Source organism: Scardinius erythrophthalmus (genome assembly GCF_964197995.2).
Source record: "Scardinius erythrophthalmus genome assembly, chromosome: 17".
NCBI classification, from domain to species: domain Eukaryota; kingdom Metazoa; phylum Chordata; class Actinopteri; order Cypriniformes; family Leuciscidae; genus Scardinius; species Scardinius erythrophthalmus.
Genome location: NC_138237.1, coordinates 16,659,614 through 16,686,176, shown reverse-complemented (window position 1 = coordinate 16,686,176; position 26,563 = coordinate 16,659,614). Strand labels below are relative to the sequence as shown.

At 37.7% G+C, this 26,563-nt stretch overlaps 1 protein-coding gene across 4 annotated transcripts in view; it reads right to left on the bottom strand.

Annotated features, from left to right (window-relative positions):
* The window catches only part of tnksa (tankyrase, TRF1-interacting ankyrin-related ADP-ribose polymerase a), a 108,855-nt gene that overhangs the window by 70,469 nt on the left and 11,823 nt on the right, over positions 1-26,563 (bottom strand). For all 4 annotated transcript variants that reach the window (XM_081391749.1, XM_081391750.1, XM_081391747.1 and 1 more), the window contains exon 3: positions 25,096-25,191. In XM_081391749.1, coding sequence (XP_081247875.1) covers positions 25,096-25,191 — 96 coding nt within the window. The remainder of the gene's footprint in view (positions 1-25,095; positions 25,192-26,563) is intronic.

Here is a 26,563-nt window from a genome sequence, read left to right as displayed (position 1 = left end):
TAACACTTTTATTCAGCAGGAATCCATTAAATTAATTGTCAGTTTACATTGTTAAAAACATTCTATTTAAAATAAATTCTGTTCTTTTGACTTTTCTATTTATCAAAGAATCCTGATCACAGCTTCCACAAAAATACTCAACAGCAGAACTGCTTTCAACATTGATTATAATAAATGTTTCTTGAGCACCAAATCAGCATTTTGGAATGATTTCTGCAGAACCATGAGACACTTAGGAATGGAGTAATGGCTACTAAAAATTAAGCTTTGCCACCACAGGAATAAATTACATTTTAAATGTATTAAAATAGAAAACAGCTATTTTAAATAGTCATAATATTTCATAATACTACTGGTTTTAATGTATTTTTGATTAAATAAATTCAGCATCGGTGAGCAAGAGACTTATTTTTTCAAAAATGTTCTCACTGCCTCCAATTTTGAATGGTAGTGCAAGTAGCATCTTATATGGAGGACGTGCATTTGAAACATATATAAAATCATATATATATATATATTTAAAAGGCCTAAAGTATTGCAACGACAAACACAAAATTGTCAAATTCATTGAAGGATATATCTGTTGTTGTTGTTTTTTTAATCTCTGCCAGTCTATCCCTTCAGGATGTGTACAAATGATTATTTCCTCCCTCTTCAAACACCACCACTGAAGCAAGGACTAATCGCCTCTCCGACTGAACCGTGAGTACATCGGTTGCTTGAATTTCAGTATATATTTTGTGTGGGTGGGTGTGAGAGCAACAACTCAAAGTGAACATGCGCAGCCTGAGGAAAAATGACCTGCCTTTGATTTTCGGGCCGACACACTGATAAAGTGCACTTGGCAAACTGATAGAGTGCACTTAAGTCTCTTGCTGTGAAGAGAGTTGTTTGTGTGGCGCACAACTGTGAGTGAGGAAAGGTTAGAGGGAACCGGCACGTGTGGTCAGGGCGACTGGACCCATGCCTAGCTGGCTCAAAGAAAGAAGGGTTGAACAGGACGGCTAGGTGGTGTTGCATTGTAAAGGTGCTCTCCACGTAATCCTAGGGCTGCTTAACAGACACACTTCTGCTGAGATATGATGGGAAACGGAGGGCAAATCCTGTTTGCTGCACCACACAATTTCCTTTCTGGAGCCAAAATAAACATTGGGAGATTAGCTTAATTTCCGCTTCCTACACCGTGTTTGTCAGCAGCACACGTGTTTCATAACACTGAGGAGTCTTAAAACCTCATTTCAATCTTAAATGATTTTCTGAATGTTTGTGTCATATTTTTAGCTGTTAATATAGTATTCAAAAAATACACCCCTCTTCATGGAGTCTTTTAGACATGTTTAGCGTACGCATGAAACTTTGCAACAAGATTCAGTCTAGACATGCCATATTCAGTTATCTAAAAAGCAACCACATTTCTAACAAATTTGCAACCATAAATATAGGCTAAGCTATATTCATTTCTGCTGCATTAATCCATGAAATTAATTCCGCCCACTTAATTATTCAAAGGCAACACTGAACTATCTAACACATTTGTATAAACATATTGTCAGACAAAGATGCAGCTGTGATACAAAAATTTCCCTCCAACATTTTTTTCTTCTTCTCCCCGCTCAAAATTTGCATTGCATTGATTTTTTTTCTCCATTCATCTCATTCTAACATGCTTTTGAGCTGTATTTTTACAAAGTAGCTGATATTCAGCAGGAAGATCCTTATGGGTAAAGTTTGTGGCACTCTGCAACCCATTAAAGGACCATGCTTCATTTCAGCTGAAGGGAAAGAGAGAGAGACTGCAAAAAGATATCTTACAAAGCACAATTAACTAAATAAATCTCATTTATAACAAACAATCTAAATATATAGCAATCATATTATCCTTTATTCCTTTCCATGAGTAAATATCTACACAATATGGCGTGATAAGCAGCCACAGCTTCAACCAGCAAACTCCTTCATTCTTCCAATTATCTGGCAAATGTGCAGCTCAGTCCCAATGCTTATTGAGGAAATAAACCATATTGAGAAGAACAACAATATTCACCTTCTGTTAATATAACTCATGACTCACAACTCTAGGCAAGAGAGACCCAAGTGCACTACCACACAGCTGAAAGCAAAAGACTGATGATGCCTCTGACAAGACCTGCAACTCAAATTATTGCTTTGTGGGCTGCAATTTATATAAACACGGTGAAAACCCCCTTTTGGTTTTGGATCAGTGACTCCAAATGGAAAGTTCTTGGGACTAGGTATTAAAAGATCAGAGCCCTGAGACACGGTCACAGTTTACTGACGGCAAAGTGGATCCCTTCTGCCAAACGGAGAGCTGGGAATTGGAACCTAAGCCACGGAAAACAATCCAGCTGAGCCCTTGCCTCTCCTCTGGCTACACCGGAGAATTTAGCTGTCAATCAAAACCTTGGCATACCCTGAATGAGCCATTAAAGAGACAAATGTTTTAGGGTTTGAGCCATAAGGTATCACTCCCATTCAGTCAGGACATCAATTTCACGTCCTCAATACCAGGAAAAAAAATAATATATATATAACCATAATTCCAAATATTGCTTCTATGGTAGCCTATGGCTTTATAAAGTAAATAAGCACCACATAAGTTAATAAGCTAACCACAGAAAGTGTGTTTCTCAGACATCAAGAGCCCTAAAGGATTTTACTGGGACATGCACAGCTTGGATAGAATCTTAAATAGTTTTTCCCCATATTGGCATGTCAATTGTTACCTGTGTGGATTCCCAAGCAATTATGTTGATGTTGTTCAATGCATAACAACGGAGGTGTCCTGAAGTCCAATTAGGGCAAGTCAGTTTCCTTGGCGGCCACCTTGGAAACACCCTTATCTATGTCAAATAAATGCTGTTCTTTTGAACTTTCAATTCATCAAGAATTCCGATAAAAAGTTTCACAGTTTCCACAAAATGATTAAGCAGCACAACTGTTTTCAACATTGATTGATTGAACACTAAAAAATCGTACCTACAATTATATGATTTTAACACAACATTTACTCTAAATAAACTACAAATGTTCAACACTAGAATATGTGCATTGTGCAGGATACATCGACAAGGCTGTTGGTAGATTTTGGAATGGGCACAAGGGAGAGCTAACACGCCTGTTAATTAGACGATATTGCTCTATCACTGCTGGATACCCACAGCAGGAACTGCCATTTCACAGCAAGACAACAATTAGAGATAGCTGTCTACCTTGGCCAAAAAAAACAAAACAAAAAAAATTGTCTCTAAGGTTTTGCCATTGCATCACTGCCAAAGACTCAACCCGGCCAATCATAAGAATGTAAACCTCTCCAGAGATCATCAAACAACAGAGTAAATCAGGACGTGCCTCGACCCCCACTCTTCTCCAGTTGTTTTATCCTGCATCTGGAGAGTTGGATAACTAAGCTCATTATTTCAGTTTCTCTTCTCCCCATGTCTTCTGTATTTCTGCCTACAGTTTTATTACAGGCAGGCCGGGAAGCCACTCAGCCATGTGTAAAACCAGGCAATTACAGCTCAGTGATAATAGCAACCAAGGGCAACAGATAGCCTGGGAAGATGAATCGCTTTCTTCTCCGTCATGGAAGAGGAAAACATCAGCTAGACCAATTGGCAAGGTGTCTGATCTCCCAATGATTTCCATTGTCAGGCTTTCTGTGCCATTATCAGTGTGGGCTGATTTGTCATTTCAGGAAAGACGCTGCAAAATAGTTGCAGCCATCACTGAGTGTTTATGTCACAAAAGAAAGGGAAAGGTGACAGCCAACGGTGCAGAACGGATTTTGCATGTTCTCATGGTAACCCTCCAGAGAAATGCTCTGATAGATAAAGACAAATGAAAACTTGGGAGGGAGGATCTCAGGGTTGAGAGAATTCATCAGGGAGCCGATCGAAAGGCAGCACACCACGGTAATCAATGAGCTGTCAGGGATGGAGGGCAGGCTTGTCACAGAGTGGAGAACAAAGTGACGGGCCATGAGCATCTAACAGTGAAAATGGGTGGCCCTTAAAATATATCCAATTGGAAAGTCCATTAGCCAGTTTATTTTCAGGCTCTTTCAAATGACACTTTCACACAAGTAAAAACTAATCGAACTATGGCCAAAACATTACACTTATTGGGAATGCTACTTTTTTTTTTTTTTTTTTTTTTAAATGGTGGAAGGGCTTTAAAGGGATAGTTCACCAAATAAAATCATCAATTCAGTCATCCATTACTCACCCTCATGTCGTTCCAAACACTTTCATTCATATCCAAAACACAAATTAAGTTATTTTTAATGAAACCTGAGTTTTCTGTCTCCTCACTGAAAGTCCATGCAACCAAACTAAAAACATAAAAAAAGAGATTGTAAACGTGATCCATATGAATAGTCTTTACAGACTCTACAGACAATTGCTTTACATGATGAACAGATTTAAATTGGGCCTTTATTATTTATACATAGAGCTCATCAAATATGGTAACATGAAAGCTTAAATGTGCTTGCTTGTCAATCAACATTCCATTTATTGATTTTGATGAGCTCTATGTCTCTTCAAAACACTTGGATTAAAACGCTTGATTCACATGTAGTACTTTTACAAAGGTCTTTACAAAAATGGACTTTCATTGGTTGGATGCTTCATATGTGTTCCGAAGATGAACGAGAGACTTGGGTTTGGAGCAACATGAGGGTGAGTAAATGACAGATTTTTCATTTTGAGTGAACTATATTATTAAGCCTCTTATTAGACAGTAAAAGTTCAAATTTTTAAGAAACTGTCAGACAGAAAGAGGAGACATTGATTTGACAACGCATGCCGGACTTGAACCTGCCTCTTCAACTTGAGCAGCAAGGCTAAACAATAACCACTGCAGTGCACAACAGCTCAGAACCTTTTTTATTTATTTACGAAATAGACAAATAGTTTTGTGATTGAGCATCCAATACCCTGAATAAAACCCTGAATCATCTGCATATTGGATTTTATGCATTTCTGGTTCTGAAACCCTGTTAAACCACATGATAGTGGGTTGAATATCAAATAAAGTGTTTCAGGTTTCTTCTTTTTTTTTTACTATGATCATGGGATGTGGGAGGTTCCTGGTGCCATACACAGTCACAGATGTATCTGCTCCGCTTCTGGTGTGTAATATACTTTCGCTGTGGGCATGCAAAAGGGATTATGTTCCTGCCGCAATAAGAGGTTTATCCTCCTCATACTCGGTATAAGAAAGGACTTAGTGAAAAACCCACCAAATGAGGAATAAAGCAATAGGGGAGGGCGGAAGGAAGGTGCAGAAAATCTTTCTTAATAAAATGGGTCATAAAAAAAACCCCATCACACCAACACTTTGACGTTGTCATTGCATTTCAATTGATTTCCATGAACAAATGCGCAAACGACTTCAAAGATAATTTGTCGGAGACGCTCTGAAAGGCAAAGTGAGCTATGACCTTTTCAGCTTAAACCCCTTTGCTGCCAATTCCATTCAGATCCGACTCTCTCAGACTTTCTCTTCGTTTGCGCGGCCCCCGCTTCTTCTGACGGGTTTTAGCTTGTTTACTGCTGACTGCTTTGTGTGCCGGTATACGAAGGTGATCTAGCCCTGACACCGCAGGCATCCTGAGCTGTGGGCACAGAGGGCCTATTTAACATTTCTGGCTTTAAGGAGCCTCACTGCATAACCCTAGCTCAACTATACGCGCTACGCTGCTTGCTAATCTGTTCGTTGCTCCTAAGAACTGTCAGGGAAGCCAACAGCACCTGCCCGGAAACAGGCAGCTTTCCCAGAAAAACCAAAACGTGTCCGGCACCCTTAAATACGCTGTGGCTCCTGCCGCAGACTCTGTTATGCGAGTGTCGGAGGCAAGCACAGGCTGAAGAGACTGAACCAGCACCTCCCTCTGGGAGCTAATCATAATAACAATGTGAACACTTACTGGTCTATGACTTCCTTAAGAGATGGCATTTGCATGCGGGACTACAGACATCTCATTTAAGGCTTTGCATTCAAGGACTAAATTATTGAATTACACACAAGCAAGGTGGCGAATTACGGTCCCTAATAGAACTTACTGAAAAGAGGACTAATGAAAGCAAACTGATAGGAACCAGTAGGATACAATTTGTGAGCATGTTGTCTAAGCTTTTTGTTTTGTCAGCCTGATATTTGTCCAAAAGCTCACGCTGAGACTCACCCACAGGGGGGCAGTGTGAGTCCCACGGCACACATCTCTGCCACACTAATGCTCTTTGAATCTCTCCTTTTACTTCGACACAAGCGGGCAAAAACATACAAACATACAGCATTCCCACTGGTTCCTTCTGTAAACACCACAAGAACCTGATTTCAGATCACTGGGTAATTAGCTGCTGCTGCTGCTGCTAGAACTTGGAAAGACTTTCAAAAAAAAAAAAATCAAAGTCTATGTAACATCACAGTCAGACGTTAAACTTTGCTTTCCTTATGCAAGCTAAGAAACACTGCAGTATATTGGTTGAGGTAATGTGAACTGGCAGCCTGGGCTCTTTACGTTAATGATATCCTCGTGGATCTATATCTGACCTTGGCTAATCTGGACGTCAAATGAGATCTGCGCTACACAAGCATGTACTGTCAGGATCAATAAGACTTTGCACGTATATAAGCCTGAAGTGGGCTAATCTAGCAGGAATCTACAAGAAGAGGAAGATAAAAGACTGCAGTACAAGAAATCCAGGTATAGAACCAAATCTGATATGTGGAAAACATTAAGCACCTCAAGACGTGTAAATTTTTCCAGCAACAGCACAGAGGTGTTTCTGCATAAAATCTGTACTGAAATATTATGTCGGCAATGACTTGCCAAATTCTCAAGCATTTGTTATATAAAGGTCTTGGCAACATTTCATATACCTTCATTGTTCTTTTTTACTCAATATTTGTATGTTAAGATTGATTATTGTGCAGTGTCCCATACTAAGAATTTCTATTTTCAACTATGAAAAAAAGTAAATCACAAAAAATATGAATTACCAAAAAATGAATGCAACAAAAATAGTGAAAAAAAGAAAGTAAATGTGATCAATGTTTTTCATGCATAATCAAGCAATTTTCTAAAGCGATGCTTAATGTGCAAAAATATTTTGTCTATATTTAGGATAGGCTACATAAAAGATCAGACTTTTTTTATTTTTTATTTAAATAACGTAATTTTCATCATACAGAATCATACAGAATACTAATAAATATGAAATACAATGAATATTTATACATTTTATGTGATGGCAATGATCATTAGATCATATATACAAATAGTCTATACCGTTTTCTATTTTAATATATTTTAAAATGTAATTTACTTATGTGATGACAAAGCTGAAGTGTCATATGATCCTTCAGAAGTGATTTGATGAATAATAGAAAACATTTGTTATTGTTATCAATGATGAAAATGGTTATGAATATAATATTTTAATGCATCTGATCTGTATAAAAAAAGTATTCATTTATTTTCTTTTTTATTCTTATTGACTGTTGGTCATGTTAGTAGACAAATTAATCAAACTATTCAGTGAGAAAAGTTTAATTATGTTTAAAAAGAATGAGGAGTCTAAAAAGGTTACAGGTCCAAAAGTGTTTAAAGTTAAAGAAACACCCACAAACAAAATTAACCATTATAATAACTAGGGATGCACCGAAATAAAATTCTTGAGCTTTTCTTTTGTATAATTGAATTAGTATTTTAATGAAATTCAATCATTATAATGAAGCAAATATAATAAACACTTTTTTGAAAGTAATACTAAAATTGGACAGAAAGTGTATTAATATTAAAATCAATATACTATTCTTTAATCAAGTCTATGCAACAGAATCAGATTTAACAGATTTATTTTTTTCAAACCTCACAGTGATAACTGCTAGAGTGAGACTGAAACCTGAACGCTGAACACTGAGGGGCCGAAATTTCAGTGCATCCATAATAATAACCAAGCATTAGACATGGCTATGTAAATAATCCGATTTTTTATTTATTATTTTACATATTTGGATTAGCTCAGTGTATTACCTTTTCTCCAACTGCAGAAAAGATGTCATTGCAGTGCTGTTTTAGACTACAGCTAGAAATATAAAAGATAGACAATGAACAAATCTTTGCCTGCTTGATGATAAAATCTTAATAGGAAAATTGCAACTCAGAGACTCATTACACACCAGTCTGGCCCAGTAAGACAGACAGAGGGGCTGATTACACTGATTTAACAGCCCAGTGTCCAGTGAAGAGGATTGATCAGCTTTATACGCCCACAAGCAAGCTCTGACCATTAAGCTAAGTAATTAATTGAAGTTAATGTTGCCTCAGATATTCCTCTTTGTAAAATGGCTCTGTGAACTCCCATTATCGAAGCTGGTCTGGGTGCTTTATCAGCAAAAATTAATGAGTTCTCCTCTTTTTTTTCCCCAAAGAGAGCCACAGGAAATGTGTTTTTTATCAAAGAAAATCTAACAGCTGTAAAACACTAGAGGAAAAAAACCCAAATTGTATAAATGGAGCTGGGATAGTATATTTAGACATGATCAGAGTAGAAGAGAACTGAGACAGCAGTGATTGAGCAGCGAGAACATCATGCTAAACACTACTGACATGCATTCTCTCGTTACATCCATGCGTTTGTCAGACGCTTTTATCCAAAGCGTCTTAAAGTGCATTCAAAGTATACGTTTTATTAGTAGATGCGGTTCCTGGGAGTCAATCCTTAACCTTAATCAAACCTTAGTGTTGCCAGCACCTTGCTCTACCTGTTGAGCTGGAAAACACAAAGCTATACAATTCTGCTTTTAGCTAAGATCATCACTAGAGGTTGAATAAAATTCAGATCAATGAAATGTTCAGGTCTTTGCACAAAGCATCAAAGCATAATGAAAGCGAGGTGGCTGTAGGCTGCATACAAAACAAGGTCTTTGCATTGCATTAAGAGCACTGAAGGGAAAAAAAAAGGTACACAAGAAACATAATAAATTACATTTGGATTTCAGTCCATGTGAGGAGCTTAGTGGCTGGGCTTCTGGGTGCTCTGTATACCGCAGACAGGAGCGGATAATTCAGGAAAGCATTAATTATTCAGAGATAAACAGAGACTCCCTTGATCTGAAGCTCCACAGGTGGGCTGAAAAAAGATCTCACGCTGGTCCTTGAGCTCATGGGTAAAAATGGCCTCAGATCAATGAAATATGTCTCAGTCTGAGACACACACCAAATTCCCAAGTTACAAACATTTCAGATGAAGGAACTTCCTCAGTTTATGGGTCTAGTCACCAGAGCCTAGAGTTCCAGAACCATTTCACACCATTCAGAACGGTTCATGTCCGTTAACGAAAATAAATGAAGGGGAATTCTTCTGCCAATATAGACAAACATACTAAAATACTCATCTGTAACAAGCTACAGAAGGAAGCAAGGAACAAATATATTTCAAATTTATAATATAAAAATGTAACAAATTCTAAGAAAGAAAGAAAGAGATGGATAGACATTACAGTTTACAAGTAAGCCTAGAGCAGGGGTGTCCAATCCTGCTCCTGGAGGGGCACTGTCCTGCAGAGTTCAGCTCCAACCAACTAAACATCAGAATCAGCTAATCAATGTCTTACTAGGCATACTGGAAACTTCCAGGCAGGTGTGTTGAGGCAAGCTGGAGCTAAACTCTGCAGTACAGCGGCCCACAGGACCGAGTTTGGTCACGATTTACAGTTTTTAATATGCTGTAACCAAACACAACCTGAAAGGTCTTTGCGTCAGACGTTCATGGGGGACAAAAAGGATTATCTGACCCACCCAGCAGGGCACAGGCTATGGATCAATTGCTAGATCTAATTGACTGGGAAGAGACTGCCTGCCTGCAACCAAAAGGTAAATCTTATAAATAAAACTGTAGCCAGTTTTATTTTCCTGCTTAAATCCTGGCGGGGAGAGGCAAGATATTATGCTGAATAGATTAAACAAACAACCCCTCTTTATGTTGGTGCTAAGAGCACTTCAAGATGTTTGCATTACAGATTTTTTTTTTTTGTGTTGCAATGCATCACAGGGCTCTTAAAACAGCTTGAGGCATTTTCGATTCAAATTGGGAAAATATGTTCATAATAACATGCTAGCAAAGGCAAAAGAGCAGCCCCAAACCTTAAAGTCTAGAAAAAAGGGTGGCAATATATAAAAGAAAAACAATCAAACAGGATTTACCTTGGATTTTAAAAATGGAATTGAAGAGAGCTGGATTGGAGTTCAAAGAACATTGGAGAGAAAATAAACATGGGGATTTGTTCCGTTCTCTCTTGAAAAGCAAAGAAATAACTGATGTTCTCACACACTTCATGTTCGTATTTTCAACGGGGAAAAATAAAGTTGGGTTATATGACCAAAACAGCATATTTAAGTCACAATATTGCTATTTTGCAGGAATTGTATTATATATTACATAATCAAGTGGTAATTCCTATTTCTGCAGCTGTATTATTTTGGAACTTGGATGCATACCAAAAGGTACGATTATTTATAATAAAAAAAATGAATAATAAGTCTGGCATCAGTACATAACAGCTTCATATAATATAAGTTAAAAACAGAAGACAAATACATTTGAAAAATGTTTGAATGAGCGGTCATAAAAAAAAAAGTAAAACATTTCTGCGATTGCAATGCTCCATCGTCATACCACTCAGCCCTACCTGGTGAACCTCACCTGAGAGCAGTGGACCAAAGATGATGTCCTGACAAGCTGTAAAAATGGCTGAGGCTGTTTACCTGATGTCAAGCTGCAGTTCAGATCCAGCCATCTGTCCTCTCCAAGAGGAGACCAGGCTGGACGTCAAGACATCATGCAAAGAACCAGAAGGTTCTCAAAGACAAAATAAAGCAGTGGTTTGTTATGTTCTGTATTCTTACTCCGGATTCTGAGTAATGAGCAGTCAAGCTGTCTGCAGTGAGATAGGTGGACGGATAATTATGTGACAGAGCATCTATCCCTCTGTTGTACAGGGAGGGGAATTGACATGAAATACTTCTGGGAAGCTGACAAATACTGCAGTGTGACATGATATACAACAGAATTTTGTAATTAAATCATGCAGACTTTATGACCTACTATTATTTGAAAGCTTATATTAAATATTTTTTTAACAAAATTATTTTCACAGTACCATTTAACCATTTAATTACCATTTAAATTAACAGGTAAAGGGAAAGGAAGGAAGAAAAAATAAAGATGAGCCTCAGAATTCAAGGTCCAATCATTTTCCTTTATCTAGTGTATATTACTTTTTTTTTACCCATATCTACACTACTGTTCAACACTTTCGCTCTAGAGTGCTTGTTTTTCAGTGGGAATGCAATTCATTTGCTCAAAACAACACCGATTTGACCAACTGCATTAAGGCTACACTTCAAGCAGCACAGTTATTGAGATGTAGGCTTCACACAAATTAATGTTAATGTTAATTAAAGACCAAGGCTAGCAAATGTCTCCTATAAGCTGCATGTTGAAATTAGACTAGCACTTAACCATGAACACATAAGCCACACCACACAAATGGCTTTTAATTGGTATATTTTGTTAGCAAACATATAACTATAATTGTTAAGTTCTTTCCATCAATCGATTTATTAATTTCACATTTAAAAGATTACATGAGGTTAACTTATACCCTACTTGTGGTCAGTCTGCACAAATACCGATCAACATGCTTGTTTGCTTTGCGGCCCCTTTAAATAAAGTTTAAAATTTTAAAAAAAGACCAAGCATTTGATCTACGTCAGAGCATCCACAAATCTTTCTACAGTGTTGTTGGCCGGGCAGCCAGAGCGAATTTTGATGCTTTCGCCGGCGGCGGTGTGAACGCACAGTTACACGCCAGCATTGACAAATGCTTTTGTTATGAGATAGCCGCAACTTAAGTTTAAAAGAAGACAAAGGTTTTTTTTATTATGCATTTATTTATTATTAGGATTAATTGCCTTACAAAAATGTTCACATTTACTGAGTTTCTTAAAAACACAGATGGATAGTTCAAAATATGTACCATTACTTTGACTGAAAAAACAACAAACAAAAAAGGACATATATAAACCTAGAACCTAAACTTTTATTTTACAACTATTATCTGTTCTGTATATGGTAGCTAGGTCTTTCTCCCTGGATATGAGCGTGTGTGTGTGGGTGTGTGTGTGAGAGAGAGAGAGAGAGAGAGAGAGAGAGAGAGAGAGAGAGAGAGAGAGAGAGAGAGAGAGAGAGAGAGAGAGAGAGAGAGAGAGAGAGAGAGAGAGAGAGAGAGAGAGAGAGAGAGAGAGAGAGAGAGAGAGAGAGAGAGAGAGAGAGAGAGAGAGAGAGAAAAAGAGCATGCGCACAATCTGCCAATTTGAGAAGACGACACTTTTTAATGCATTCATAAACTGGTGTGTGATTGTTACATTTGTGTGACTGATAATTGAAGTAACTACACATGCATCTTCCGCATGTGTGTAAAGTATAGAGAGAAAGCGGGGGAGGGGAAGAAGTTATGAGGCTCGCCTTACAGTGTGTAATATTTACATATGGCATATAATAATATCTATAACCTCTACGAAGAGCTGTGCACATGCAAGTGACAGGATTTCGGGTGTATGAGCACCGCTTGCACACTGTCTTTGCCACTAGAGCCAATGATTTGCTGCTTTCAGTGTGTCTCTCATTGAAAATGAACTAGAGACTTGTGCACGGATCCCATGTGAAAACCGCCTTCGTGTCGAAGTGGTACTACCGGCCCAAATTATGAGCAGCCCACCGGGAATTTTCCCGATTCTTCTGATGGCCACTCTGGGCCTGGATGCATCAATAGCCAAACTGATCTGAGACTATCTGCACTTCATTAAACTTCCTATAATGCGATTTAACCTCACTTTCTTGGTGTTTAAGGTCAGAGGCATTAGTTTCATCCCTTGAGGATTTAAGCAGACTACATTTGCACAACTGATTCTGTGTAATCCTATAGACTGTATGACAGCTGGAAAACTAGTGTTTTTTTTAAAGATATCTAAAAACAGGTGGGGCATTATGAAACAATAAAAAGAGACAAACAGTTGGATCTGTCATAGCTTAAGCATGCTGATTTATTTAAATGTATGCACACCCACATATTCACCTAGAGTAAAACACGTGAACAAAATCTCTGCGGTCATTCAAATTAGACTGAAAAATATGCACTTTTGGTTGGTTTAAACTCATCTGGGAAAGAAATTGGCAAGAATATCAAATTAATTATTTTTCTATTGGATTAAGAAAGTAAACAAGTAAAAAATACTTTGTTCAGCTAGCAAATATCCTACTCCCTCCTTAGTCGAAAAATACACACACACACACAAAAAAAAATGACACACGGGAGTAGGTCTGGGTTTTCCGGTATTGTTGACTCTGGGTTTTAAGAGATTGTCTAGGGCAGTGGTTCTCAAAGTGTGGGGCACCAAGGTTACTGCAAGGGAGGCACAGGAGATCAGCAGGAAAAAAAAAAGAAAAAAAAAAGAAAAACAGCTGTTACGTTATTACGGCATTCTAGTGCGTGAATAGCGGTTCGAGCTCTGCCTTTATAAAGCGGCAACAAACGGCAATTACACTGAATCGTTCTTCTTCAGTTCAGACCATTGGAACAAGCCCAACATAGAAGTTGCTCGCCATAGAATAGCTTTTCTATGTGCAATGGGCAAATCACAAGCTGCTATTGTGGTAAGAAGACCAACAAGAAGCTGAGCTCGTGAGGCACTGTCAAAAGCTGTAAGGTGCTTTTATATAGTGTTCATCCAAAGCATCACTAAACTATTTAAATGTTTTTGTTTATTTAAATTAAAAGTTTAAGTTCTGCTCTATTATTCTCTCTTACTGTTATATGATTCAATGACATTTCAAAGTGAAACTATTCCTGTTTATATCATTATTTTCACTGAATCATATATCAGTAAGAGAATAATTGACGGCAGATTTTTTTTTTTAAGGTTTAAGGGGGGGCGTGACCAAAAAAGTCTGACCACTGGTCTAGGGTATGGTTGCACTGCTATGAGATGAAAAACATTCACTTTAAAAGCAAACCATGTATGTAATCTTGCAGAAGATTTCAAAGGGACAATATTTATCATCTTTTTCTATTTGGTATGATGAAAGTCTAAATGGATATTCAAAGCACTGGTTGGAAAGTGACTTCATTGGGTTTAAAAAAAACTGACAGCAATAGTTATGCAGAAGAAAAATAACCTAAACAAAATTTAGCTCAATATTTCACAGCTTAAGGAAATGCCACAGTTGAAGTTTGCATCAACAAACTTTGTTTCTTTCCATACTTCTATTCCCCCCTCGAGTTCCAAAGAAAACATCATCCAAGACCATCAGTGACTTTGTATTCCCCTTGACATTTTCCAGTTTAGACTCTATAGTTCTCAGAGTAATATGACCAACATAAAAATCCATTTATAGATGGTAAGGAACAGACACAGAAAAAAGAACCCAAAAAAGTGGGCAATACAAAAGCTCAGAGGTTCTAGTCCTTGAGAAAAACGTTCTGAAAGCATGCAAAAAATAATAATGGTTGAAAGGGCTCTTTTTGATGCCATGCAGCAGTCCACTACCTTACCAATTCAGGTCTATATCTCATAAGAACATTTACTCTGCTTTCTTGCACTGTTTTTGTGCTGGAGGGTATCCGAACTTCAAACATCTTTCCATTACACACATAAATGTCAGAGTCATCATTCAGACGCCTCACCCTGGGATTCGCTCTTTTAAAGGACAAGGTTTTTTGTTTGTCTGTGAAATTTAACTTGTATTGACTCAAAATAACTTTGTTTTATCATGGGAAGTGGACCCTAATGAATAGAACTTCTTGAAAGTCTATCAAGCAAAACTAAATGAACAGCGTTCTGATTAACATGGCAAGAGGATGATATGCCAGTGGCTATTTGATTGTTCCATTCTGAAGTGTTATGAACTAATCTCTGCAAAACAAACAAAGCCGAACAAATTGGATTCATCAAGCCTGTAACAATAGAGAAATTTACTCACATCTGATTACAATACAGCACCAGGGGCGAGGTGAACTCTCACATTTGAGAATGGCCAAACAAAACGGATTTAGTTAACAAATAACTGCAATCTCATGCGTCATCATTTTAGATTAAACCTACAAACGAAATGTATACTTTACATAACAAGCCTTAACAATGTCTACAATTTTTCAATCAAGTTTCACATTTCCCTTTTCTGTCTCATATTAGAGGTAGAGTCATATTAATCATAAAGCTCACATCTAAACTCCCTTTAATCACTATCTGGAAGTCGCTCAAATGAAAATGGTGCAGAACACGGGCAATTTTCCTAAACATTACATATATTTAATACCACTTACAACAGTAGTGTTCTGCCAGGAATATGTTCAGTTCTGCACTGGCACTTTTTGTCCAATTATTGCACTTTGTTTTACACTAGCCATCAGAAACCACAGACTTTTATTAAAATCCTCAGCCAAACTGTGTGGCAAATACATTATAAAATTAGACAACCACATACAAAATTAAGCTAATAACTTCCCTATCTGAACAATCAGTGTTCTAGCAAGAATTAAATGCCTCATTATTCATATAAAACTATTAGCCTTTAAATAAATTAAAAAAAGATAATTGCAAAAACACAAAATGAATCAGTGTGGAACGCAGCATTCAGTAGTAATTGATCATTTCACAAAAAGCTATAGTGCAAGAGTGTCTAATGCAACTTAAAGGAACATTTTGTCTTTGTAAGGACATCATATGATGGCAGAGGCATTACCACACGATCAAAGTCAAGCTCAAGGTCCTTCAAAATCTGCCATTCCATAGAGGCAATGGCTCCACATGGGTGTTATTAATGTGTCAAATATAGGCATGAATCAAACCGTCTACTCTGGTGTTCGCTGAAAGCCAACATTTTCAACCAGGGATCCGAGAAGACATATGAAGCAAAGAATAATAATGGCATTTCTAACTATCTGAATGAATAATAACTAGGCTAATAATGTTAACCATTACATAACAATCATTGCAATGGTCCTAATAAAAGTCATTAGGTGTTGCCAGGAAAATCTATATTTTTGGTTTATAAAGGATAAAAAAAAAGTTAAGACAACAATATATATACAGGATATATGCAATATCTCAAAGTTAAAAGTAATATATAAAGTTTTCTGTTTTATTAGATTTAAAGTGTAATATACTTGATGCTGGAAATTCACATTACTCCAGTCTTCACTCATCAGTGCCACATGATCCTTCAGAAATCATTCTAATATGCTGATTTGGTGCTGGAAACATTTCTTATTATTATCATCAATGTTGAAAACAGTTGTGCTGCTTAATATTTTTGTAGAAACTGTAATATAAAAAAAATTAAACCGAAATCTAAAATTTACAAACACTTTTGGTCAATTTAAAGCATCCTTAAAGGTATATATATTTTTTTATTTAATAAAAAATTTCACTGACTCCAAACTTTCGTTGAACACCACAGCAAGTAACGACCAAGCATTCTCTTTTCAATTAAATATATATATATATATATATATATATATATATATATATATATATATATATATATATATATATATATTATCAATTGCTTGAAAGTCTGTGTCATGCTTGCCTCATCATTACCCAGACCCACAACACAAACTCAAAGCTGAGACATGTTTACATCAAATGATTCCTTTCCTCATCAATAATTAAAAAAAAAAAATCGTAACTATCATGTTTGACAACTGTGCAATAACTTTTGCCACAATACAAGCGACTCCAAAAACTGGTATAGCCTAAAAACACAAGGGATGTACAAATAGTTCAAAATTCCTTGCAATAAACAACAAAAACACTTGGCTTAATCGGGCAGACTCCATTTTCAAATTACACTCAACAGACTGTTTATTGGAGAGCCTCCATCCAAAAAAACAAACAAACAGGATGCTCGATCAATTTAAGCAGCTGATAAGCAGCTTCAAGGCACCAAAATCTTTCAAAAAGTGCAATAAATAGCCCTTCGTGCAGCTGAACTGACCTAGACAAGTTAATATGCGCGATCATTAAGCTGTAACAACAAAAACAGACTTGATGACCCGGAGGTTTATTCTGAAGCTGTTTGAAGAAAATGCAGCTATGCTTACAGATGGTTGAATGGCATTAGACCTCTAAAGTAAAGCCTTTTGGCAACTGTGATGCGAAACGGCTAATTCACAATGTAATTGGTGCAAGCAACATTCAAATTATCAGAACAAAAGTGAGAGGAGATAAACTCACCTCAGGCAAATAAACAACAACATGAATAACTCAGTTCACATTGCTCAGCTTCTATGTGAATACTTCAGTTAGTAATTAGGAGTTAGGTTGCAGATAAATGAAAAAGCTGTATGTTGTGTGTAGGCTGGTATGATATAGCTGGCCAACCCTGATTACCAATAAAATGAATGCTGTTCTTCAATATTTCTAGACAGATGATGGGAGGCTCGACAGGCAGGGTCGGGTAGCTAGGCAGGAAAAGTGGATCTATAACAATTATCTGTGATAATCTAGAGACTGATGCTCTGCCTCCTGCTCTATTTATGCTCACAAAACCAAACACATCAACTCTGTCACTCAAACCAGGAGCTGCCATTTATACCTTATCACCTTATTTCTGATTTGCTATGAGAGGTGGATAGAAAAACAGATGTTCATGGCAAATCTCATCATTTACATATAATTTCTAATGGCTGCTGCAGTTGATCTGCATATCGAGTAGTTCTTCATACGCATCTCTCCACTTGATTAAATGTGCTTAATCGTTTTTGAGACCTGAGAAATGACCTTCATTTGATTTTGCATCTGATGTACATTTCATTGCAGAATACATTTCAGTTTACATCATGTGAGAAATGATCAATATCTTAATGCTGCCAGCTGTTGTATCAATGAAGTCTAATGTCTTTTAATAAAGCTTATATTGAATTCAGAATGAGAATCGTTTTATAACGCATCACCGTTGCTGTGTTTCTGTGAGAGATGAAGAGTGAAATTTTACTACGATACTTCTTGGCAGCAAAATGTATTGTCAGTTCGGAGAATTACCCCGCTGACGAAAGGCTTTCTACATCTCTTGTGCAACTGATGTATTTACCAAACAGGAAATGATGCAATTAAGTGTAAACACAATTGAAATGTGTCTAACAGGACCATGTCAAAAAAATCAGTACAGCCTGATAATACACAAATCTCTGCCCCCAAACAATACAAAGATCAGGGCAAAGCGATGTGTTATAAAATGTAGCTTAATTTAGATTTGACCAAGTCATGGTGCATATATTTTCACAGCTATCAGCGGACAAGTCTGCTTCGATATTTACATGAAAAAAACATTGTGTAATGCAATAATATAAAACTTTAAATTATTACCAAAATTATTTATTTCTTTGACTGAAATTAGGGTGAACAATAATTAAATGTAATGTTTAAATCAAGAAATAAAATAAAAGTTTTTCAAACTGTTTTTTACTGAAACACAAGGACAAATCATTTTCATTTTATATGCACTAATATAACGATCCCTGATTTTTTTTTTTTTTTTTTTTTTTTTTTTTAAGTAGTCAGCCAATATGGCTTTTTCAATGGCTGATGTTGAGTTTTACACAATATTTAGGGTAAGTGTTAGTGTACCCATTAAGCCTGAAGTCAAATAAAAAAAAAAGGAAAAAATCATATTTTATGGTGCTCATTATTTTAACCAATCGAGTGATTTGTTACGTCCCTGGCATTTTGTATTGCATACCAATCACATATGGCTATGTTGAGTTAGCCCCACTCATGTGCATGCTGTCTCAGGGGACCTCACACAAAGTCACCCCAAAACTTTGGTGTTTCGGGACCCTTCAGAAATCAACACATTTCTGCAATTTTCAGCCATTTCTTTGGTAACTACATTGATATTAAATCAATTAAGAGATAAATGTATTGTTTTTTGTGTATGAATAAATAGTACTTTATCATTTTATATAATTTTCCTTCAAATGGAAAGATGAGTTTTATTAGCTTGCGTTCAAAGCAAATCTCTAGGTCAAACCATTAACCTTACAGAAAGGCTAGACTGCCAAAGAATTAAGGCAATAATTAAAAACAAATTTTTTTGTGATTCATTTTACATTAATTTACAAATAAATACATCATAAATTGTTTTGTAGAGAAGATTATTTTCATAAGTTAACTTTTTTTTAAAGATGGGCTTAAATGGTACAGTGCCACAAAACGCATGCAAACTATAGCCAACACAAGCTAACTTTGAATGAAAAAAAGTAACATTTCTCAATGTAGGCACAATGAAAATTACTATGATACTTAGTCCACAGTATATTTAAGCTCCATGCATATATTTGTAAACATATCTTACATTTTTAAAGGAAAACATTGTCCTTTTTCACCATTACTCACTGTGGAACTATTTAAGCCCACCTCATGTGTTTCAATGAGGAACCCCTATAATTGCAAACTTTGATACATTTTCTGAGTGAAAGTGTTTAATTATAACATTTCTTTGTGTGCTTTTACCTTACTGACCTTTTAACCTTACCTTACTTACTACCTTAATTTACAACTATATTTAGATAGACCTACAAATTACACACATTCATTCAAATTAGATAGAGTTTTGTCTTAAAGTCCCCTATGTATAACCGGGCATAATTCAGTAGCCAAGCTTGAGATTCCGGGCATGGAGAGGTACATTCCCCACAGTCCCGAGACCCTGGGACCATCCGGCTCCGAGATACCGCCACTTCCTGTCCAGCTTTGACTGGGCAAAACTCGGGACCCAAGCTGGAGGCATGGAGGGGTCACCCAGTGGGCCCCCTATATGCCAGGAGTATTGAGCCCTAACTGCCCTGCTTTCTTTCTGAGATATGGTCACTTCCTGTGGAACTTTGACCTTCATACTCCAGGCATGCGGGGCCAACTATAGGGGAGTCTGGAGTCAAAACTCGGCTTCCTTCCCGAGATACACCTGGTCAAACTTCCACCTTTGACCAGGCATAACTCAGGAGCAAAGACGACTTAAGGCTGCATACTCCTGGTATGGGGGGCCCACTAGGAGGCCCCCCTAAGCCCAGGGTATGGAGCCCCAACTTGGCTTGGCTCCCGAGATACACCCGGTCAAACTTCCAGCTTGACTCCAGCTACAACTCCAGTCAAGCAGACTTAAGGCTCCAGACCACCGGCCACTAACACCTACCCATCCGACCCAGGGCTCTAATCAAACATCAGCAAAAGGAATTATTTAGGTCGGCCAATCTTAAAATTGCCAAATATGGGCTGATTAATTGACCTGGTTAATACATCTGCCTGTCACTAATAAACAATCAAATTTATTTAAACGAATATAGATAGATGAACAAATCGTTGAATCAGAGTTTTGAATCAATTCATGACACAGAAATGATCAACAAATGACGTGTCCATATTCATGCCCTGAAGCTCGAAAATCGTGACACTAGAATGGTGCAAACTATTACTAAACAGAGTTACAACTTAAAAGTGGTGAATTACTTTGGCAAAGCTGGCAAAAGCCTAGAAAAAAACAAAAACAAAGAAAAAAGGCTTTGTCAAAAAGGTTGGAAAACTCATAATGCACTAAGTATGTTGTGGTCCAAGGCCACTCCCACCAGTCTGCTATGGATACACTTACCAGAGTCAAACACTGCATTCCTTTAGAAGGAAATACTTGTCATATTGGTGTAGACTCATTTTTCCCAGGTGCAAGGATTCAAAGAGCAAAAGTTTGGTGGGAGTGAGTTACTTTTAGTTGTAGGCAATGGTTAAAGGCTACAAAGAAGCATAAACATGCAGGTTTTTTTCCTGCATTGAAAATATTTTGGCCGCTGCCATAATGAATCTTTGTCTTCCCAAAGATTTATTTAAAGGGGGGTGAAATGCTATTTCATGCATACTGAGTTTTTTACACTGTTAAAGAGTTGGATTCCCATGCTAAACATGGACAAAGTTTAAAAAATTAAGTTGTACGTTTGATGGAGTATTTCTGTTCCAAAAATACTCCTTCCGGTTTGTCACAAGTTTCGGAAAGTTTTTTTTCGAGTATGGGCCTGTGTGACGTCAGATGGGGCGGAATTTCCTTATACGGGTCCTAAGGGCACTTCTCCCGGAAGGGCGCGCGCACACCCGTAGACCAGAGCGAGAGAGTGAAAGCAGTACGCCCATCAAAGCGCTGTGCTCGGCTTTAGGGAAGTCATCGGCTGCGCTCCAGTCAAAGGACTTAAAGAAATAAAACAATGTCACCGAAAGAAGTGTGTTTTTGGTTGCCATGGCCAGATAACCCTGCACTGATTTCCAAAGAACCCAGCGTTAAGGGACCAGTGGATGGAGTTTGTTTTTCCAGAGCATCAACGGAGTTGTGCAAGTGTTCTTGTTTGTTCCCTGCATTTCGACGATGATCGTTTTATAAACAAGTCCCAGTTCGACGCCGGATTTGCAGATCGTCTAATCTTCTTAAGGATGGAGCAGTCCAAATGATAAAGGTTCACGGTCGTGCGTTGGTAACTTACCGCAGGCGATGAGTAAAACTGCTTCAAATGTCTGTGTGTTGTTAGCTATCGGCACGTAAGCACAGCAAGTAAACAACATGATCACGTATAGTTAATGTATCTATGGAGCGTGTGTGTGTGTGTGTGTGTGTGTGTGTGTGTGTGTGTGTGTGTTTAAATACATTTGTTTAGCTGGCCACTGTAGGTGTCTGTTTGTTTATTGTAAAACCACACACGTTTGTGATTCTTTAGCTCCGCCCACACGGCACGCCTCCAGCCGCTCGTTTTTATTCCGGAAAGACTCGGTACAGCCTATCTTTCTTTTATAAATATAATAAAACTAAAGACTTTTTGGAGATATGAAGGATGCAATACTACTCTATAGGTACTCAAGATTAAAGGTCCCGTTCTTCGTGATCCCATGTTTCAAACTTTAGTTAGTGTGTAATGTTGTTGCTAGAGTATAAATAATATCTGTAAAATTATAAAGCTCAAAGTTCAATGCCAAGTGAGATATTTTATTTAACAGAAGTCGCCTACATCGAACGGCCCGTTTGGACTACATCCCTCTACTTCCTTCATGACGTCATTTAAACCGTTTTTTGACTAACCTCCGCCCACAGGAATGCTCCCTCAACTCTACCGAAATTCGTTTATGTACTTGCGCACTTCTAATAACTTACTGTGTTTACTCAGCTCTTACGGTGATTTTCTGTAAAACTGACGCTTCATCTTTTGTGTGATGTACAATAAACTTTATTAAACTCATCAGTATGTTTGATCATCATTCAGACAGCAGACTTGTAGGCTATTAATAAATAATGGATACATACAAGCAGATGACAAATACGTTATAATAACTGTAATTAAACTACTAAACTATACCAGTTTCATCTTTCATATACAGCACTCTGACTCCGTAGGCATTATTGTCCGACTCGAACTGAACACCGTTACTGAGAGTTTCTGATATTATCATCATTCCGTGAGATGAGATTGTCCTGAGAGACTGAGCGCGAGCTCATGAAGCTCCGCCCCCTGTGTCGTCCAGCAGCAGCTTATTTGCATTTAAAGGGCACACACTAAAACAGCGCGTTTTTCTGAGCCCCCAAAAATGACAATTTAAACATGCTGTAAAAAATGATCTGTTGGGTATTTTGAGCTGAAACTTCACATACACACTCTGGGGACATCAGAGACTTATTTTACATCTTGTGAAAAGGGGCATAATACGGGACCTTTAACATGAGATTGACTGAAACTGAGTGTTTCACCCCCCCTTTAATCATTTAATAAACGGAAATATATTTTGCAAATAGATCTATTTTTTCCTTTTATATATTATTATTGTATTCCTTTTATTCCGTTCGCAGAAGCGCTGCAGGTGTGTGATGTGACGATGTGTGAATCCATGTTCATGTCTTTTATGCTGCTATTTGCGCAATTAAAACTAAACCCCTGGGGGAAAAAACATTTTTGATGGGTCACAGACACTTCTTCATTCTAATTTAATTTCATTCTAATTTAAACCCCTGATATTAGAGAGAACACTGCGACAGACAATCTGAAAAACCTCTGTGTTTGTAGTTAACACTTCAAACTGGATGGCAACGACCACAGTGATTTAGGTCAAATGGAGGGGAATACTAAAGGAAACTGAAGCCGTTTCAATATTTTTACCATTATGCTGTTTAAAGTGTAGACATAGTATGATAAAATTTTCAGAGATAAACCTACTCTTACAATAACTGTTTTGTCAACAACTCTGTCGATCCAATGGTCTGTGGACAAGGAAAAAAAATGTGGAGGCATAATCTTTAGTTTTCATATCAAGTAGGGCTGCATGATTAATCACAATTAACATGGAAATCGCGCTTAACCGATTTGGAGTATTAACCGAAAGGGTGCGATTATTATTTATACGCAGCTTGTCAGTGACGTACGGCTCTGTGATCCGTAGTAAATGCTGCTCCAACTGAAAGCACTGCATTTGAAAAAGCAACACCTGTCAAAAATCTTTCCAAACATGAGAAGCATTTATGAACCTCGTCAAACAAAAGACAACATTTAATAAATCAATCAAAGCATATCAATCTTCTGTTTATTCAGCTAGGATAGTATGATGCCCATAGGGATTTCCTGGAATGATGCGTGTTGTCGTCTACTTCTGTGGCAGGGCAAATTTGGCGTGTCGGCGTGAGAGCGCCCTCTGGCTTTTAGATGAAGCAGCATTTACTAACGATCAGCTGCACTGACATAAAATAATCGCAGCCTTTGCCAAATTGCGTGTGGTTTCATTTCGATTATTTGTGCAGCCCTAATATTGAGCCTGGTTTCCATTACAGATTTGCCCAAAACTTTTGTGATATTTTCTAAATGTCAATAACACATTGTTGCGAAATGACGGCATTTCCATTAACCGATGTTATGCGACTAAAACGTAATTTTATCCTCTCGTGATAAATCATTCCAAAAATCATGGCAACTGATGTTGGTAGGTTTATGTGTATCGCAGCCACCAGCTATTATTTTTAATCGAAGGAGACGTAGGCTTGTCATTCAAGCATTAATGGCTAGGAAAACCCCTTATACTTGGGAGCAGCCACATATGAGGTGTTTCTGAGTGTTTCTCCCTTCTATCTGCTTAAAGGGCTTGATAATTGTGGCATTTCTTTGTTGTTTAGAATAGTTTTTCCCATAATTATTTAGTATTTTATGAGTTTAATAAAGAACTGTTTCGTCTTCTGTCCAAACATACCGCGCCATCTTTAAAGAATGATCAACTTCTTTTACGAATGCCAGGTGACCTGTAAATGTAAAAAAAAACGTTCCATTGCAGTTTAGCGATATAGCCTATTCCTTTTTCGAATTGCCTGAAAAATCACCACATGCGAGTTTTTGCTAAATTGTTTGCTAAATTGATAAAGTTTCCATCAGGTGTATTTTCAATTTGTGCAATTTAAAAGGTAATGGAAATGCAGCTATAAAAGCCCTGAAGTTGTCAAAAGTCCGCTAGATGAAGTGATTTGGTGACATATAAATGGAAATTTACTGGTCCACGTATCAAGGAGAATGAGTAAACATTGTTCAATTACATACACTACCAACATTGTAACAATACAAAGCAGGTTGAAAATCAGCGAAGTTACACTTTAATGGCCAAGCACAGCACATTAAAACCATCACAATGTAGCTTAACTTGAAAATCATCACAAACATATCCATAATGTTCAATAGTCACCCATCCCTACAGAGAGCACGCAGGCAGAGAAGCGCTCAAGGACAACAACGCTCCCACTTTACACAAACATCTGTATCTTCACGTTTAGTACGTGAAGATACAGATGCATAACAATGCTGCTCCATTTCAAAGCTGTGTAGACATAGTATCAGAGTATCAGACAGGAACAAACTGCAGACATTCCAAGATGAAAACACTGATAAAAGAAAGAAAAAGAGAGACAGAAAGACTGGGAATGGAGAACATGAGGTTTCTGCACTCACCGGTGAGAACAGCTTTAGCGGACGGGTCAGCCAGGTCCAGGGCAGACTTGCCGTCGGTGTTGCGGATGTTGGGATCGGCGCCGTGCTGGAGCAGAACTGTGCAGGGGAAACACAAGCAGTATCGTAACTCAGGCAGACAGAGGCTGCTACTGGGACCGCTCGCACCGCTGACTGGGAGCGCTTGCCTCGGCATGGTGCAGACATAAACACACATCGCGCACCAGCGCACCAGGAGCAGCAGCGAAAACAGCCCGCACAGAAAAACACACACTGCAGTGAGACGGGGGGAAAAAGCCCATGTTACACTGAGAGTCCGACTCCAGGCATGTGACGGGAACTCGGGTATGAGAGTGGAATATCAAAGCATGTCTTTCGATCCTCTCCACGGCCCCCTGAGAGAAAGAAAGAGACGACGAGAGCCGCTCACCGGCGCTCTGCTATTGATACCCAAGTAACGCAGAGCACCAAGAGCGAGTAGCGTCTATCAACTCTCTCCAATTCTCTTCTCTCTCTCTCTCTCTCTCTCTGTACAAGAACATACGCTTGTACACAGGCTAACGTACACGTCCCCTCCCTCTGCCCTCCCTGTCCAATTCACTACCCTCCTCAGTAACACTTCCACACATCTCGCGCTGCCTACAATTCATCACACAGATCTGTGGCATCAGAGAGGAATTACACAGAATACTTCGTAAAAAGGGGCATTTCCATTGCTTCAAATCAAAGGGAATGTCCAGGAGCTTGATACTAATGATTTCAAAATCAACCAGTCGACTAATCAGTCTTCAGGAAGACTTGCATAATCTGATTTGGGTTCACCTGGATCAAATTATTGATTTATTTGTGCAGGGACAATTCACTGTACTTTGACGCATTTCCGTTTTGGTGACTTCTATTGTTTGAAGAAAACACTACATTGAATAATATTTCTCAAAATATGAAATTTTATACTTCATTTTATACTTTCTATTTGGATAAATAAAAAATCTGTATTTATTTATTTACAAAAATGATTTCACATCCTGCCCAATGTTGTGCAACAATGTTCATATTGAAGGCTATGAAAACAAATACAGTAACCATGTAGGCTGTGCCATATAATATGTGCATTCTAACATTCTGAACATTATAACAACATTACAATCCAAAAACAGAAGTTTAACAAAGTTAAATTCACTAATAAATCAAAACAAAAGTACAGGCTAAACGTTAATTGGCATGAGGAACCCACATTAACTCATCTGAGCTTAGTAATTATTTCAGCCTACATTTGATTAACCATTACAATAATCACTTTACAGTTACTGCTATCATAAAAACACTTACTTATAGGTTTAAAATTCTAAATATGGCACATTTAACGAACAATAAATATTTTACAAAATGTAGCTATATTTTAGTGCTCCTATTCTATTGCGCTCCATTTGTTTGGTGGCTCGTTCACTGAAGTCTGTGAAGTTAGCGGAGA